General features: G+C 39.6%; 1 protein-coding gene across 1 annotated transcript; it reads right to left on the reverse strand.

Moving 5' to 3' along the window:
- Positions 1 to 5,985: 5,985 nt before the first annotated feature.
- Positions 5,986 to 7,119, reverse strand: LOC133823980 (uncharacterized). The gene has a single exon (XM_062256844.1). The coding sequence runs from the start codon at positions 7,117 to 7,119 to the stop codon at positions 5,986 to 5,988; it is 1,134 nt and encodes a 377-aa protein (XP_062112828.1).
- Positions 7,120 to 12,265: the final 5,146 nt, after the last annotated feature.

Consider the following 12,265-nt stretch of genomic DNA (forward strand, 5'->3'; position numbering starts at 1 on the left):
CAGCAATCCTCTGTACGAAGGGGGTGCCTCTCCTTCGATCGTACTCAATGTGGGATGTTCGCCCCCCGACCAGCTGATGCACCGCCTGGTTCAGGGCATCGATCTAAGCCTGAATAGCTTCTGGGACTGTCGGGGCCACTGGTGTCAAGGAATCATATTCATTGTGCCTTTCGCGGCGGTCTTTAAGTACGTCCCTCAGATCATCGTCTCTTCATCTCTGCTCACTGGCTCCCAGTCGACTGAAGACGTTCTGCTTCCTTGGCTGCCCCCCCAGCGTTATGGCCCGCTGGTCGATCCTCTCTAGGTGGGGGGCTCTGAATTGTAGCTGACTATGGTGTGACCGGCTATTCACTTTGTTGCCTCCTCGGGATAGCATTTCCCAAGCGTCAGGGGGAGGCCTGCGCTGGTTGGTGGGTCCCCGGGCATTGTTATCCCATGGGGGGCCCCTGACCGCAGAGCCTGTCTCGGAGTTCCTCCTGTTGGCAGAAGGACGTTGCCCCCTGCTCGGTAGATTCGGTTCTTCCTCCCCTGGGTGTTTAGGGCTGCGGGGCGGTTGCCCAGCTCTATTCTGCCTTGGGTACTGGGGATTGCCTCGACCATCCTGAGATGGAGGCTAGTGCTCAGGATCCCTAGGTGGGACATCATCTTGAGCCACAAGCGGCTGCTCCGGTCTTTGAGGGCTTGCCGGCTGGAGCGGAAGGCTAGGATTGGGACCCCTTTGAGGCGGTCCATTTGGTGGCTGATCTGGCTGGGAGGCTGGTGCAGCCTGATTCCTAGCCAGCTGGATAGCTGCTTCAAGGGCGGCCATGGCATCCCTCTGCCGACGATCCATCTCAGCCTGCCGCTCGCTCAGCTCCTATCGCTGGCATTCTATTTCTCTTTACTGAGGCGCCATTATCTCTGCAGCATTCTCTTGATTGGCCCTTAGATTGGCCAGCTCATCCTGCAACACCCCCAATGTTGCCTTCAGTGTTTCAGAATCTAACTCCTCCTCACCAAACTCCAAATGTGGTTTGTCCTCAGCCACGTTTGGGGGAGGAGGTTGGGATGATGCAGTGCCAACGGCCTGTCCGGTCCTCTTGGAGGTTTTTTCCATTAGATTCTTTCACAAGCTCTCAATGAAAGCACCAAAATGTTGACCCTCGAATTGGCCAACGACACAGAGTCAAATATACGACAAAATATGGAACGAAACTTGACAAGATAATCTAATGGAAAGGGAAAAAACACCAAGGAATTATAGTGGTTCGGCCCCAATGATTGGTAACAACCTATGTCCACTTAGTGTATTGTTATTATTGAACTTCAAAGTCGTGATAAAAAACCTAGGGTTCTTTGAGTTTCACAAACCTTGGAAGGATTACAATAGAACGATGAAGAATCACTATAGCTCTTTCTCTCTCAATATCAAGCAAAAAAGCTAATGACTCCAAAAGTCCATTCCTTGAGCTATTTCATTCATATTTCTGGGTATGTTTCTGATATGATTTGTTCTGATTGTGAATACATAGATGTTATAGTTTTGTTTTGTTTTTTGAATATATTATTTGTGATCAGTATTGTTATGAATATGATGTTTTGGTTATGCGTTGTTTTAGTCTGGGCTGGAGGTTTGTGTCTTACACAACTCTTCTTAATGAGTGTTAGCTCACGAGTACTCTGTGTTACAGGTAAAAGTAAAAAGTTAGTTGTGCAGCAATAAGTTGGAGGGGTTTGATGGAGGGCATACATGTTCAAGATTTAATGAATGTTAGGGGTCGGCCCTATTTGGATTAAGTTATTGATTTAGTCTTCTCTTATTATTGCACAAGATGTTTAGTTTATTTTCATAGAGTTTTAGAACAAAGATTTGAGCTACTTATTTTATTTTATTTTAAAATATGAGACTTTAGAGTTTCTTTTGTTTTTAAGTTTGTTGGTCACCTTATTTTTAATAAATGTTATTATATTTAGTTTTAAAGACACGTTTTATTCTTTAATAATTTACAAAGATGCATGCACGTAACACTCTAAGAAATTTGGGCGTTATGTAAAACGAGGATTTGAGTTGGCTATAGAACTATTCGATCAATGAATAACCGAAGAGTTAAAGGACAAACCTAAAGATTCCTACTTTTTTTATAGGATGTGGCTAAATCGGCGCGACAAGCAATTTAATTTAGTTTAGATGTTTTCTATTTTTTTTCTAGTCCCAAACATTGATGATAGCTGGTGTTTTAAGACATGTTAATTTTTTATTTATGAATAAATGGAGTTAGTTGTTATGGAAGTTGGTGAATATGAATATATATTATGTTTGCTAGCATGGAGAGTTATACTAAGTCATGTTGTTGGTTTTAGGAGTAAGTTGGAATCATGCCTCCTAGGAATTCTGTGTGAAGGAATGCCAAAGTAAACCGTAACATTAACACTCCATCTACTACAAGGCCGAACACACGGGGAAAAAACAACAATGGTAATACCCTTCACCAGCTAATAGAGGGAATGATCTCAATGCCAATGCTTAGACTGATTGTCAACGATTAGAAGCGCAGTTCGCTGTGATGCAAGAGAACATGAGAAGGCAGAAGGAAGAGATAAGGGAATCGAGGCAGTAGCAGGCGCAGGAAGAAAGTTGTAGGGAATAATAGGGTGGCTTGTGCAACTCACATGCTGAGGGAGGATGCAAGTATCCGGTGGGTGGTGGTTTCTAAGGAAATAAATGTAACGACCCAAAAATACTAACACTAGTTTTGTAGAATTAAAACCATTCTACACATTGAAAAGGTCTTAAAAATCTAGAGAAAAAAACTTTTACCGTAATGTCAGCTCACACTAATAATATTTACATTTAAACTTAAAAATTATTATCGTAAACCCAGAATAGTTAAACATAGTTTTAGAAAAATCAAAAGACTCGGTTTGAAAATGCAGATTCCTCAAAGATCGGGTCACATGTATACTGTAGCCTCCCAAAACTCCTAATAATGTTTTGTACCTTGATTAGTGTGTCGGGAAGGCACGCGGGATAATTATGTGTATTAAATGTGTTTAAAGACCCACTTTTGTTAGAAAAGGGCATTTTCGTAATTTTAACCCATTGAGGGTATGCTTGTAATTACGATGTGTTATGTGTATTGAGACCACATTATTATGTGGATATATATGATTTTAGGCATTAGTGGATCCTTCGAGCAGTTTTAGCTGAAAAGTCACAAAAGGGATAAAAACCCAGCTCGGGTCGAGCTAAGGGGTATTTTGGGACTTTTACATTTTGAGAGTTTCGGTAAAATGAAATTAAGTGGTAGAATAATTATGTTTGATGGATTAGTTGATAAATTTGAAGATTAGTGGTATAATTAGATTTTTAGGCAAATGATCAAAATGTCTTTGGGGTTAGTTTTGAGGTTAAGTAAATGTGAGGGCAAAATGGTCTTTTGACCATGGAATTAGACAAAAAAAGTGACTAAGTTCTGAAGCACTTCTCTTTCACGTTCTTGATGCATTCTCTCTCTTCTACCACTATCCTAGCTTCACTCAAGCTCACATAAGCTAGAAACTAAGTTTTTCAATTATTTTTTTTAGGATCATTGTAGGGATTAAGGTTCAAGGAAGGGAATTAGGAGCTGCCCAACTACAACAACACTTAAGATTTTTTAATTTAGGGTTATGGACTCTTTCCTTTTTATTCATTCTCTTTGAGGTGGTCTTGATAAAATTTTGGGGTTTTTGTTTGGGTTTCGAAATCTGGGGTTTGAGGCTAGTTGGATGTGTATATTGATGATATAAATTAGTTTATAAGTTGTTTTAAGTTTGAATTGCTACTGAATTTGTAAAATTAAGTTTGATATTCAAATTGGGGCAAAATTTTTGTTTAGAACCCTAGAATTTCAATTCTTGCTTAGAAATTTGAAATTTGATGTTTAAATGGTGCGTAAGTGATGTATTTGTTATTATGTATCTGTTTTGGGGTCAAAATTATGCTTGGATTTTAATGAAAGAAGGTTTAGGGTTGAATTGGTTAAGATTGGATTTGTGATAATACACAGAAAAAACTCTCTGACTTGTGCTGGTCAACCGGCCTAGGGCAAACAGTCGACCGGCCTGTGTTGGCAGCTTGATTTCTGGTTTTTTTTCAATGGGTTTTGATGGGTAACCTATGGAATCATAAGCTAAGGTTCCTAGGACAATATTGGACATGTTTAAAGAGTATTTGGAGCCTAGTGGGATTTATAGGAATGTTATGGTAGGTTGTGGTTTAAGGAAAAACTAAACCTACATTATATTGTTGTGACTAGGGTTTACCAAAAATCCCATGTTTTATTGTAAAATCACATTAATTATAAACTCTGATAATTTAAGTTGAAATAATTAGATAAGAAATATTTTATGAGGTTTAATTTATTTAAGAGAAATTAAAATGAATATTAATTTTATTTTACAAAGATTATTTAATTCATGTATTGGAAAAAGTAGGGTTCTGGACAATTTTTTAATTTTCTTAAAAAACCCATTTAATTAATAAAATTATTAATTCTCTATTATCCAATTAATCTGAATAATCATGTTAGTGTGTTAAACCAAATTTTACAATTACTAAGATTAAATTATAATTCTCTTAGTTAAATACGTAGAAAAATCTTCACTTTTTCCCTATGTTAAAACCTTGAAACTTTAGTTTCCAGGTAGTCTAGTTTTAGAAGTTTATATTTTTAAAACTATAGCTTCTAAAATTCTCAAACTATATCGAACTAAACTGGGTTGGGTGGGTGGCTCATAATGAGGAGGAGAGGATTATCTTAGCAAAGTCTCTAGGCCTTCGTGGTTTGGTTCAACTTGAAGTGGCGGAAGTTTTAGGCATTAAGGAGGCTGTGAGTTGGCTCAAAACTCAGCAGTATCATCAGGTGACACTGGAGACCGACTGCCCTATATTAGTTCAGGCCATTAGGAGCTCATTACAAATGGTTTGTTCGTTTGGTCTTCTTGTTACTGGTTGCAAAACCTTATTGTCTAGTCTGAGTACTGTTAATTTAGTTTGTCTTAAATGGTCTACGAATCAAGTAGCTCACTATCTAGCTAGAGCCTCTTCTGTTTATTTCTGATTGTAGTTACAGGGAGTGTGATGCTCCCTCTAAACTCTTGAATGTTTTGATTTCTGATTGTTCTAGTTAATGAAGTTTATTTTGATTAAAAAAAATTAGGCTATTCTAAGAAGTTGCTTTCCAAAATTTATACAAAAATAACCTTTTTTGCTTCGTGAAATCTATTTTCAAATGTTTTAATTCAAAGATGTCTAGACATAGGTCAAACCTTTTATTTTACTCATTTGGTATCCTGTGATTTTGAAAAGTGTCAATTTGGTACCCTCTTTTTTCAATAATGCTCATATGGTATCCTGTATTTTGAAATCATACATATTTGGTACCCTAGACTTAGATTTTTTTTTATCAAGAATGAGAAATATATTGAACAAAACAAACTTACAACCACCAACTCACAACGAGCTGAAATGAAAACAAATTACAAATGTTGAATGAAATCAATCATTCGCCTCTCATTGGCCTTAAAGTTCTGACTAACAAAGCTTAGCATTCTAGATTTTAAACACATTATAATCAAGGAACCAATTTTTGGAACAGACAAGGAACAATGGTAAAAAATACAAGAGTTCCTATTGAGCCAAATATAATAAATTGCTGCAGCAAGTACAGCAACAACTATCCTTTGAAGAAACCTTATCGGTCTCCCATCCATCCAAAGAAGCCAATCTGAATATTTAGAAGGCTTAATGGCTGAACCTAACCATCTGCTAATCTGTTGCATAACCTTTTGCGAGAAAGGACAATCAAAGAATAAATGGGCATGTGACTCGACTTCTATATCACAAATAGGGCACAAATTAGAATCCATTTGAACATGGCAATGAACCAAATTATCTCTAGCAAGCAGATGACCATGAACTGATTAACATAAGATAAATCTGTGCTTCAGAATAGACAGATTGCATCAAACAACCTTAGCAAAACTAGCCTTTTCCTTCTGAAGCAACTGATTGTTCACACTAGAACGATTCAGCTTTCCATTGGAAACCGAAGCCTCCAAAGAATCAAGAGATAAAACATCTCTTAGCTTAACTAACTTCCTCCAATACCAACTCATATCAGTTTGTAATCTATAATTCCAGAAATTCTGCCCTTTGAGATAAATAGCAACACTCCATTTAACCCACAACGAATCTTGTTTAGACGAAATCGCCCAAACATACTTGGCCAGAAAAATGTTATTCCATTTAGAACCTTCTTTAAAGCCAATACCCCTGAAGTTCCTAGGTAAACAAACCCGCTCCCAGGAAGATAAATGCAGCTTGTTTCGATTGCCATTGGCTCCCCATAAGAAGTTCCTACACATCCTATCAATGTCAAGAATAACTCGATGAGGAAGAAGAAAAATGCTCATCCAATACGACCTAATACCCAACAAAACATATTGAATCAACTGAGCTCTCCCTACAAAAGAAAGATGCCGGCTAGACCAAGAATGAAGACAACTTTGAAGCTTTTTAATGATCAAGCCATAGTCCTCTGTCTTCCATTTTGTAGGCCGAAGAGGCACACCCAAAGAATTTAAGGGAAAGGACCCCTCCTCTATGTTGACACAATCCATAATGACCTTCTTTTCATCAGTGGAAACACCACCAAAGTAAATATGGGATTTAGTCAAGTTAGTAATAATCCCAAAATCCTGACTAAACTTAGTAAAACCAACATAAAGAATCTGAACAGACCTAAGAGAACCTTTGCAAAATATGATGAGGTCATCTGCAAAACATAAGTTGACAAGATTCAGTCGTTTACACAACGGGTGAAATCTGAAATCCTTGTGTTGAGAAGCCTGAATAAGCAGTCTAGTATGATACTCCATGACAAAAACAAACAGAAGAGGAGATATGGGATCTCCCTGACGCAAGCCTTTCTTCCCACAGAATCCTCCATGCAATCTACCATTCATTAATAGAGTATAGGAGGTTCCCTTCAAACACACCATAATCGACTGAATAAAGCGACTAGGAAAACAGTACGCTTTCAAAAGATCCTCCAAAAAATACCAATCAATAGAGTCATAAGCCTTGCTAAGATCCATTTTTATCATACACCGGGATGAAACATTTTTCCTAGAATATCCCTTAAGAAGATCTTGACATATGAGAATATTATGCGCTAAAGATCTGTAACGACCCAAATTCGCTAATAAGGCTTAAGGGCCTTGATTAGCGTGCCAGGAGGGCACGATGGGATTTATGTGTGATTTTATGAGTTAAATGCATGGTTATGATTTAAAGCATGTTATATGACTAATTGAACATTGAGATGCATGACTACGTGGTTAGTATGCATGTTAGGTGAAATAATTACGCATGTGGACCCCGTTTGCATGATAGGGGTAAATTGGTAATTTTAGCCCGCTGAGGGCATATATGTGATAATTGTATTCTGTGAATTGTACCACGTGAGTGTGGTGTTATTATTGTGATGCACGTGCCGAGACGGTCCTAGAGAGCTAGTTAACTCAAGAGTCGCAACGGGATTTCTATACCCGGCTCGGGAGGAGCCTAGGGGTACCTCGGGAATTTTATGGTTAAGTTGAGATTTAGCGGGTATTGGTTATTGGGGATTTAGTAACCTGGGTAACCATTAGTTACTGCTGTGGGTAACAAGTTTTAAGGGAAAAAGTAATAGAATTGAAATGAAGTGTAAAGACTTAAGTGCCCTTTAAGGTTTAGCTAAGGAGGATTAGTAGGAAAGGGTAAAATGGTCTTTTGGCAAGGGTTATAGACAAAGTTCAGCTGGGATTTAGGGGGGTTCGGTTTGGGCACTTATGTTCACTTGAGCATTGATAGAAATGGAACAGAAGAAAGAGAAGGAGAGAAGAAAGCTAGGGCAAGTGAAAGAGAAGAAGAGGAAGGGAAGAAGGGCTGAAGTGAGGAGGCTTTTGGGTGAATTCTCTACTTAAGGTAAGGAACTTATGCATATTTAAGTTTGATTTATGTGTTGATTTGAGAAATTTGAAGCTTGAGTTAAGTTTTTAAAGTTTTAGTTTGAAGTTGCTGATTTTTTGCAATCTAAGGGTGGATTGTTGGGTATGTTTGTGTTTTGAGCTTGAATCTAGTGTTTATGGGTTATTAGATGGTTTATATGAGGTTTTGATTTGATTTTGGGGTGGAGGTATTTGTTTGGGGTGATTTGGAGAGGTTGAAGCTCGGAAAAAACGCATGGGAAACCCAGAAATCTGGGTTCGCGTATGAGCGCCGCGGCTCTGTTCTTGGGCGCCGCGGCGCGAGGTTGCATCAGGAGGAGGTCAGGCTACTGGGCGCCGCGGCCCTTGAGGGGAGTGCCGCGGCCCTAGGACATTTTGGCAGGCAAAATTCTGGTTTTTAGGGCTTTTGCCCGGGGACTCGGGGGATGGTTCCGGTGTATTGTTTTAGGGAATTAGAGGTCCCGAGAGTGCGGGATTGGTCCCGGGAAATGGTTTTGGGTTGGTTAGTATTAAAAAGTGTTTTATGTGTATTGTGACTAGGCTATTGGAGAGGCTCGTGCTTGAGGACCGTGCTCGCGGCTTTAGTGCATCAGGAGGCTCGGAATGCAGGTAAGAAAACTATAACACCCGAGAATAGGGCATGGCCCCAGATTGTATTAGGTGCAAATGTTTAACCTTAAATGAAGCATGATGTGTGTGAATGATTATTTCGAATGTACTATATGTGTGATTATGATGAAATGAACGGCAAGGGCCGAGTGCGGCGTAGGCCGGGGCGGCCGTGGGGCCGAGTGCGGCATAGGCCGGGGCGGCCGTGGGGCCGAAAGTAACACACAGCACATGGGATGCTATAGTCAGGGCGGGGCCCGGTGGATACATGTGTATGCTATATTCAGGGTGGGACCCAAGGGATACATGAGTTATCCTTACGGTGAGAACTGATACCCCAGGGCTTTGGTAAGGTTTCTGGGGCGGCTTGGCCGTGTTTGCTTAGTCTAATGGTTGACTTGTTTATCTGTGGATTATCTGTTATGATAAACTGTATAAACTGCATATGTTATGTTCTGCATGAGTTTTCTTGCTGGGCTTCGGCTCACGGGTGCTCTGTGTTGCAGGTAAGGGCAATGACTGAGTCAACCAACCATGAGTACGGAGAGCATGAAGCGACGCGTACATGTTTGGCCTGCCCGACTGCTTTGGTTGGGGGTTTATTCGAAAATGGCTGTAATAATCTATGATTTCATGATTTCTCAACTGTAACCTTATTTCAAGATGTAATTAGTTTTCAAACCTTATTTTGGGATCCCAAGTGTTTAATAATAGAAGTTTTAATGAATCGACGCATTTTCAAAGATTACAGCCTTAACTTTTAATTAGTCACACTTTTGTTTCAAAACCTCGGTTAGCGAGTTCATTGCACACTGTTTTGTCTTAAAAATTCACTTAGTAACGACTCTAAGGTAGTAGGGCGTTACAAGATCGGTTATGGATAAATGCTCCTTGATTTTGAAGAACAGGCACCGGAAGAACTCTAGCCAATCTCACACATAACATTTTCGAGATACACTTATACAAAGTGTTGTAGCTGGCAACCGGTCTGTAATCAGCAGCTTTGGAGGGAGAATCAACCTTAGGAATAAGGGAAATAATCAAGCTATTAAGAGCATTAGGCAGTAGACCACAATCAAAGAAACTAAATATCGCACTAGCAATCTCATCCCCTAAATCCTACCACAAGACTTTAAAAAAATCTGAGCCAAACCCATCAGGACCAGTACTCTTAACCCATCCTTCTTGGTAAAAGGCTTATTTAAACCAAGTTGTTGATCTAAATTCAAAATAGCACCATGCTTGAAACAATCTTGCTTTAACTGAGTAGTAGTCAAACTAGGACTGCCCATAAATCCTTTAAAGTGGTTAATAAAATGAGCCACTACATCTTCATAACTATCAATAAGATGACCATTATCATCCATGAATGAGGTGATCCTATTGCCAACTCTTCGCTGTTTTAGACTAGAATGAAAATAGGAAGTATTCTCATCTCCAAATCTAAGACAAGTGATCTTACTCCTTTGCCTGAGAAAACTCTCATACATTTTGGATTGATGAGCAAACTCAAGGCAAGCTTCTTTTTCAGCATGTTGAATAGCTGGCGAAAGAGGATCCTATTGGAGATTAAACTGGGATTGATGGTAGATTTCCTTGGCTACTGAAAACTGCAGAGCAACATCTCCAAATTTCAGTTTAATAAACTTATGTAAAACAAACTTCAGTCTATTCATTTTCTTTAAGATACCCATAAGACCAGTATCATGAATCGACTCAGACCAACTACTTAAGACAGTGCCTCTGAACTCCACATGATTTGCCCACATATTAAAGAATTTAAAAGGCTTGACCCCTGAAACCTTAAAAGGCATAGTTTTGATAACACAGTAACAATGATCTGAAATAACATCCCAATTAAAACGGGCCTCAGAGTTAGGAAAAGCATCAACCCAAGCTTCATTATTGAAGACCCTATCCAATTTAGAGAATATTCAGGACCCTTCCACTTTCTTATTAGACCACATATAATGGGAACCAATCATTCTCAATTCAGCCACCAAATTACTAGCCCTCCAACAACGAGCATCTTCCATTTCCAACTCAGTAATAGGTCGACCTCCAACTCTATCATCATAATCAAATACTATATTGAAATCTGTAGCCAATAACAAAGGATGCACAGGAAACATAAGTAAAGACAAAGCCAACCAGAGACATTTCCTTTCCTCAACTGAGTTTCTACCATAAGTAAATGTCAAACAAAACGCCTTAGGAGCCCCCACAATCTTCACACAGCAATGAATAAATTGATCCTCTGCCTAAAGGACATTAATAGCAGCATAATCACCTTTCCATACCAGTAATATCCTGCCTTCAACAGTCGGACCACTAAAATAGTCCGAACCGACGAAGACCATTTTCATCATTTCCTCAATCTTATTACCCCTAAGTTTAGATTCAAGAAAAGCTCTTAAACCAATTTTATTGATAAGGCAAAAGTCAAGGAGAGACATCTGCTTATTCCTTTTATTCAGAGGACCAATGAGGCAGTTGAGAAGATTAGATCTTGAATGCTTGCCTCCCAGAGTTGCCAAAAGAGTTACTCAGATCTAAAACGCAGGAGCGTGGAGTTTCAGGTTGGTGACCATGTGTTCCTTAGGGTTTTGCCTTTGAGGGGAGTGAGACGATTTGGTGTTCGGGGCAAGCTGAGCCCTTGATTTGTTGGCCCTTCGAGATTTTGGAACGTGTTTGAGAGGTAGCTTACAGATTGGCGATGCCTCCAGCCTTATTAGGGGTTCATGACGTGTTTCACATGTCCATGCTCCGGAAGTATGTGTCTGATTAGACACATGTTCTGAGTTATGAGAATTTGGAGCTAGATCAAGATTTGTCTTATGAGGAGAAACCAGTTCAGATTCTCGACCGGAAGGACAAAGTCTTGCGGAGCAAGACCATCGCCTTGGTGAAAGTGCTGTGGAGGAACAACAAATTCGAGGAGGCGACATGGGAACTAGAATCAGAGATGCGGGAGTGGTTTCTCGAGTTATTCAGGTAATTTTGAGGAAGAAATTTCTGTAAGGAGGGGATAGTTATAACGACCCAAATTTGCTAATAAGGCTCAGGGCCTTGATTAGCGTGCCTGGAGGGCAACATGTGAATTATTGTTATAATATGTGATTTGTGTGAATATGTGATTAGTAATGCATGTTTAGGTGAATTAAATATGCATGTGGGCCCCGCCTGGCTATTAGGGGCATGTTTGTAATTTTAGACCGTTGATGGTATAAATATGATAATTGTGAAATACTTGTGATATATCTGTGTTGCACAACCCAAGACAGTTCTAGGGAGCAGTTAGCTAGAAAGTCACAACGGGGTTGAAAATCTGCCTCGGGGCGAGTCGAGGAGAGTTTTGGGTATTAGACATTTTATGGAGTTATCGGGTTATGGAAATAAATATTTGGAGATATATTTGAGGTTAGAATGCCTAGGAGGGAATATTGGGGAAATTTACCATTTTGTCCTCGGGGACGTTTTTGGTACCCCGAGCCTTGAGGTAACCTTATAGACTTAAGTTAAATAAAACAAAGTTAAGGAGACACTCAGATCTTAGGAACCGACCCACTTATTCTATCTCCCTCTCTCATCTTTACCCTTGGAAGCTTGGAGGCCTAGTGACATCTTGGAGGAAACTAGTAAA

Source organism: Humulus lupulus, chromosome 1 (assembly GCF_963169125.1).
Source record: "Humulus lupulus chromosome 1, drHumLupu1.1, whole genome shotgun sequence".
NCBI lineage: Eukaryota > Viridiplantae > Streptophyta > Magnoliopsida > Rosales > Cannabaceae > Humulus > Humulus lupulus.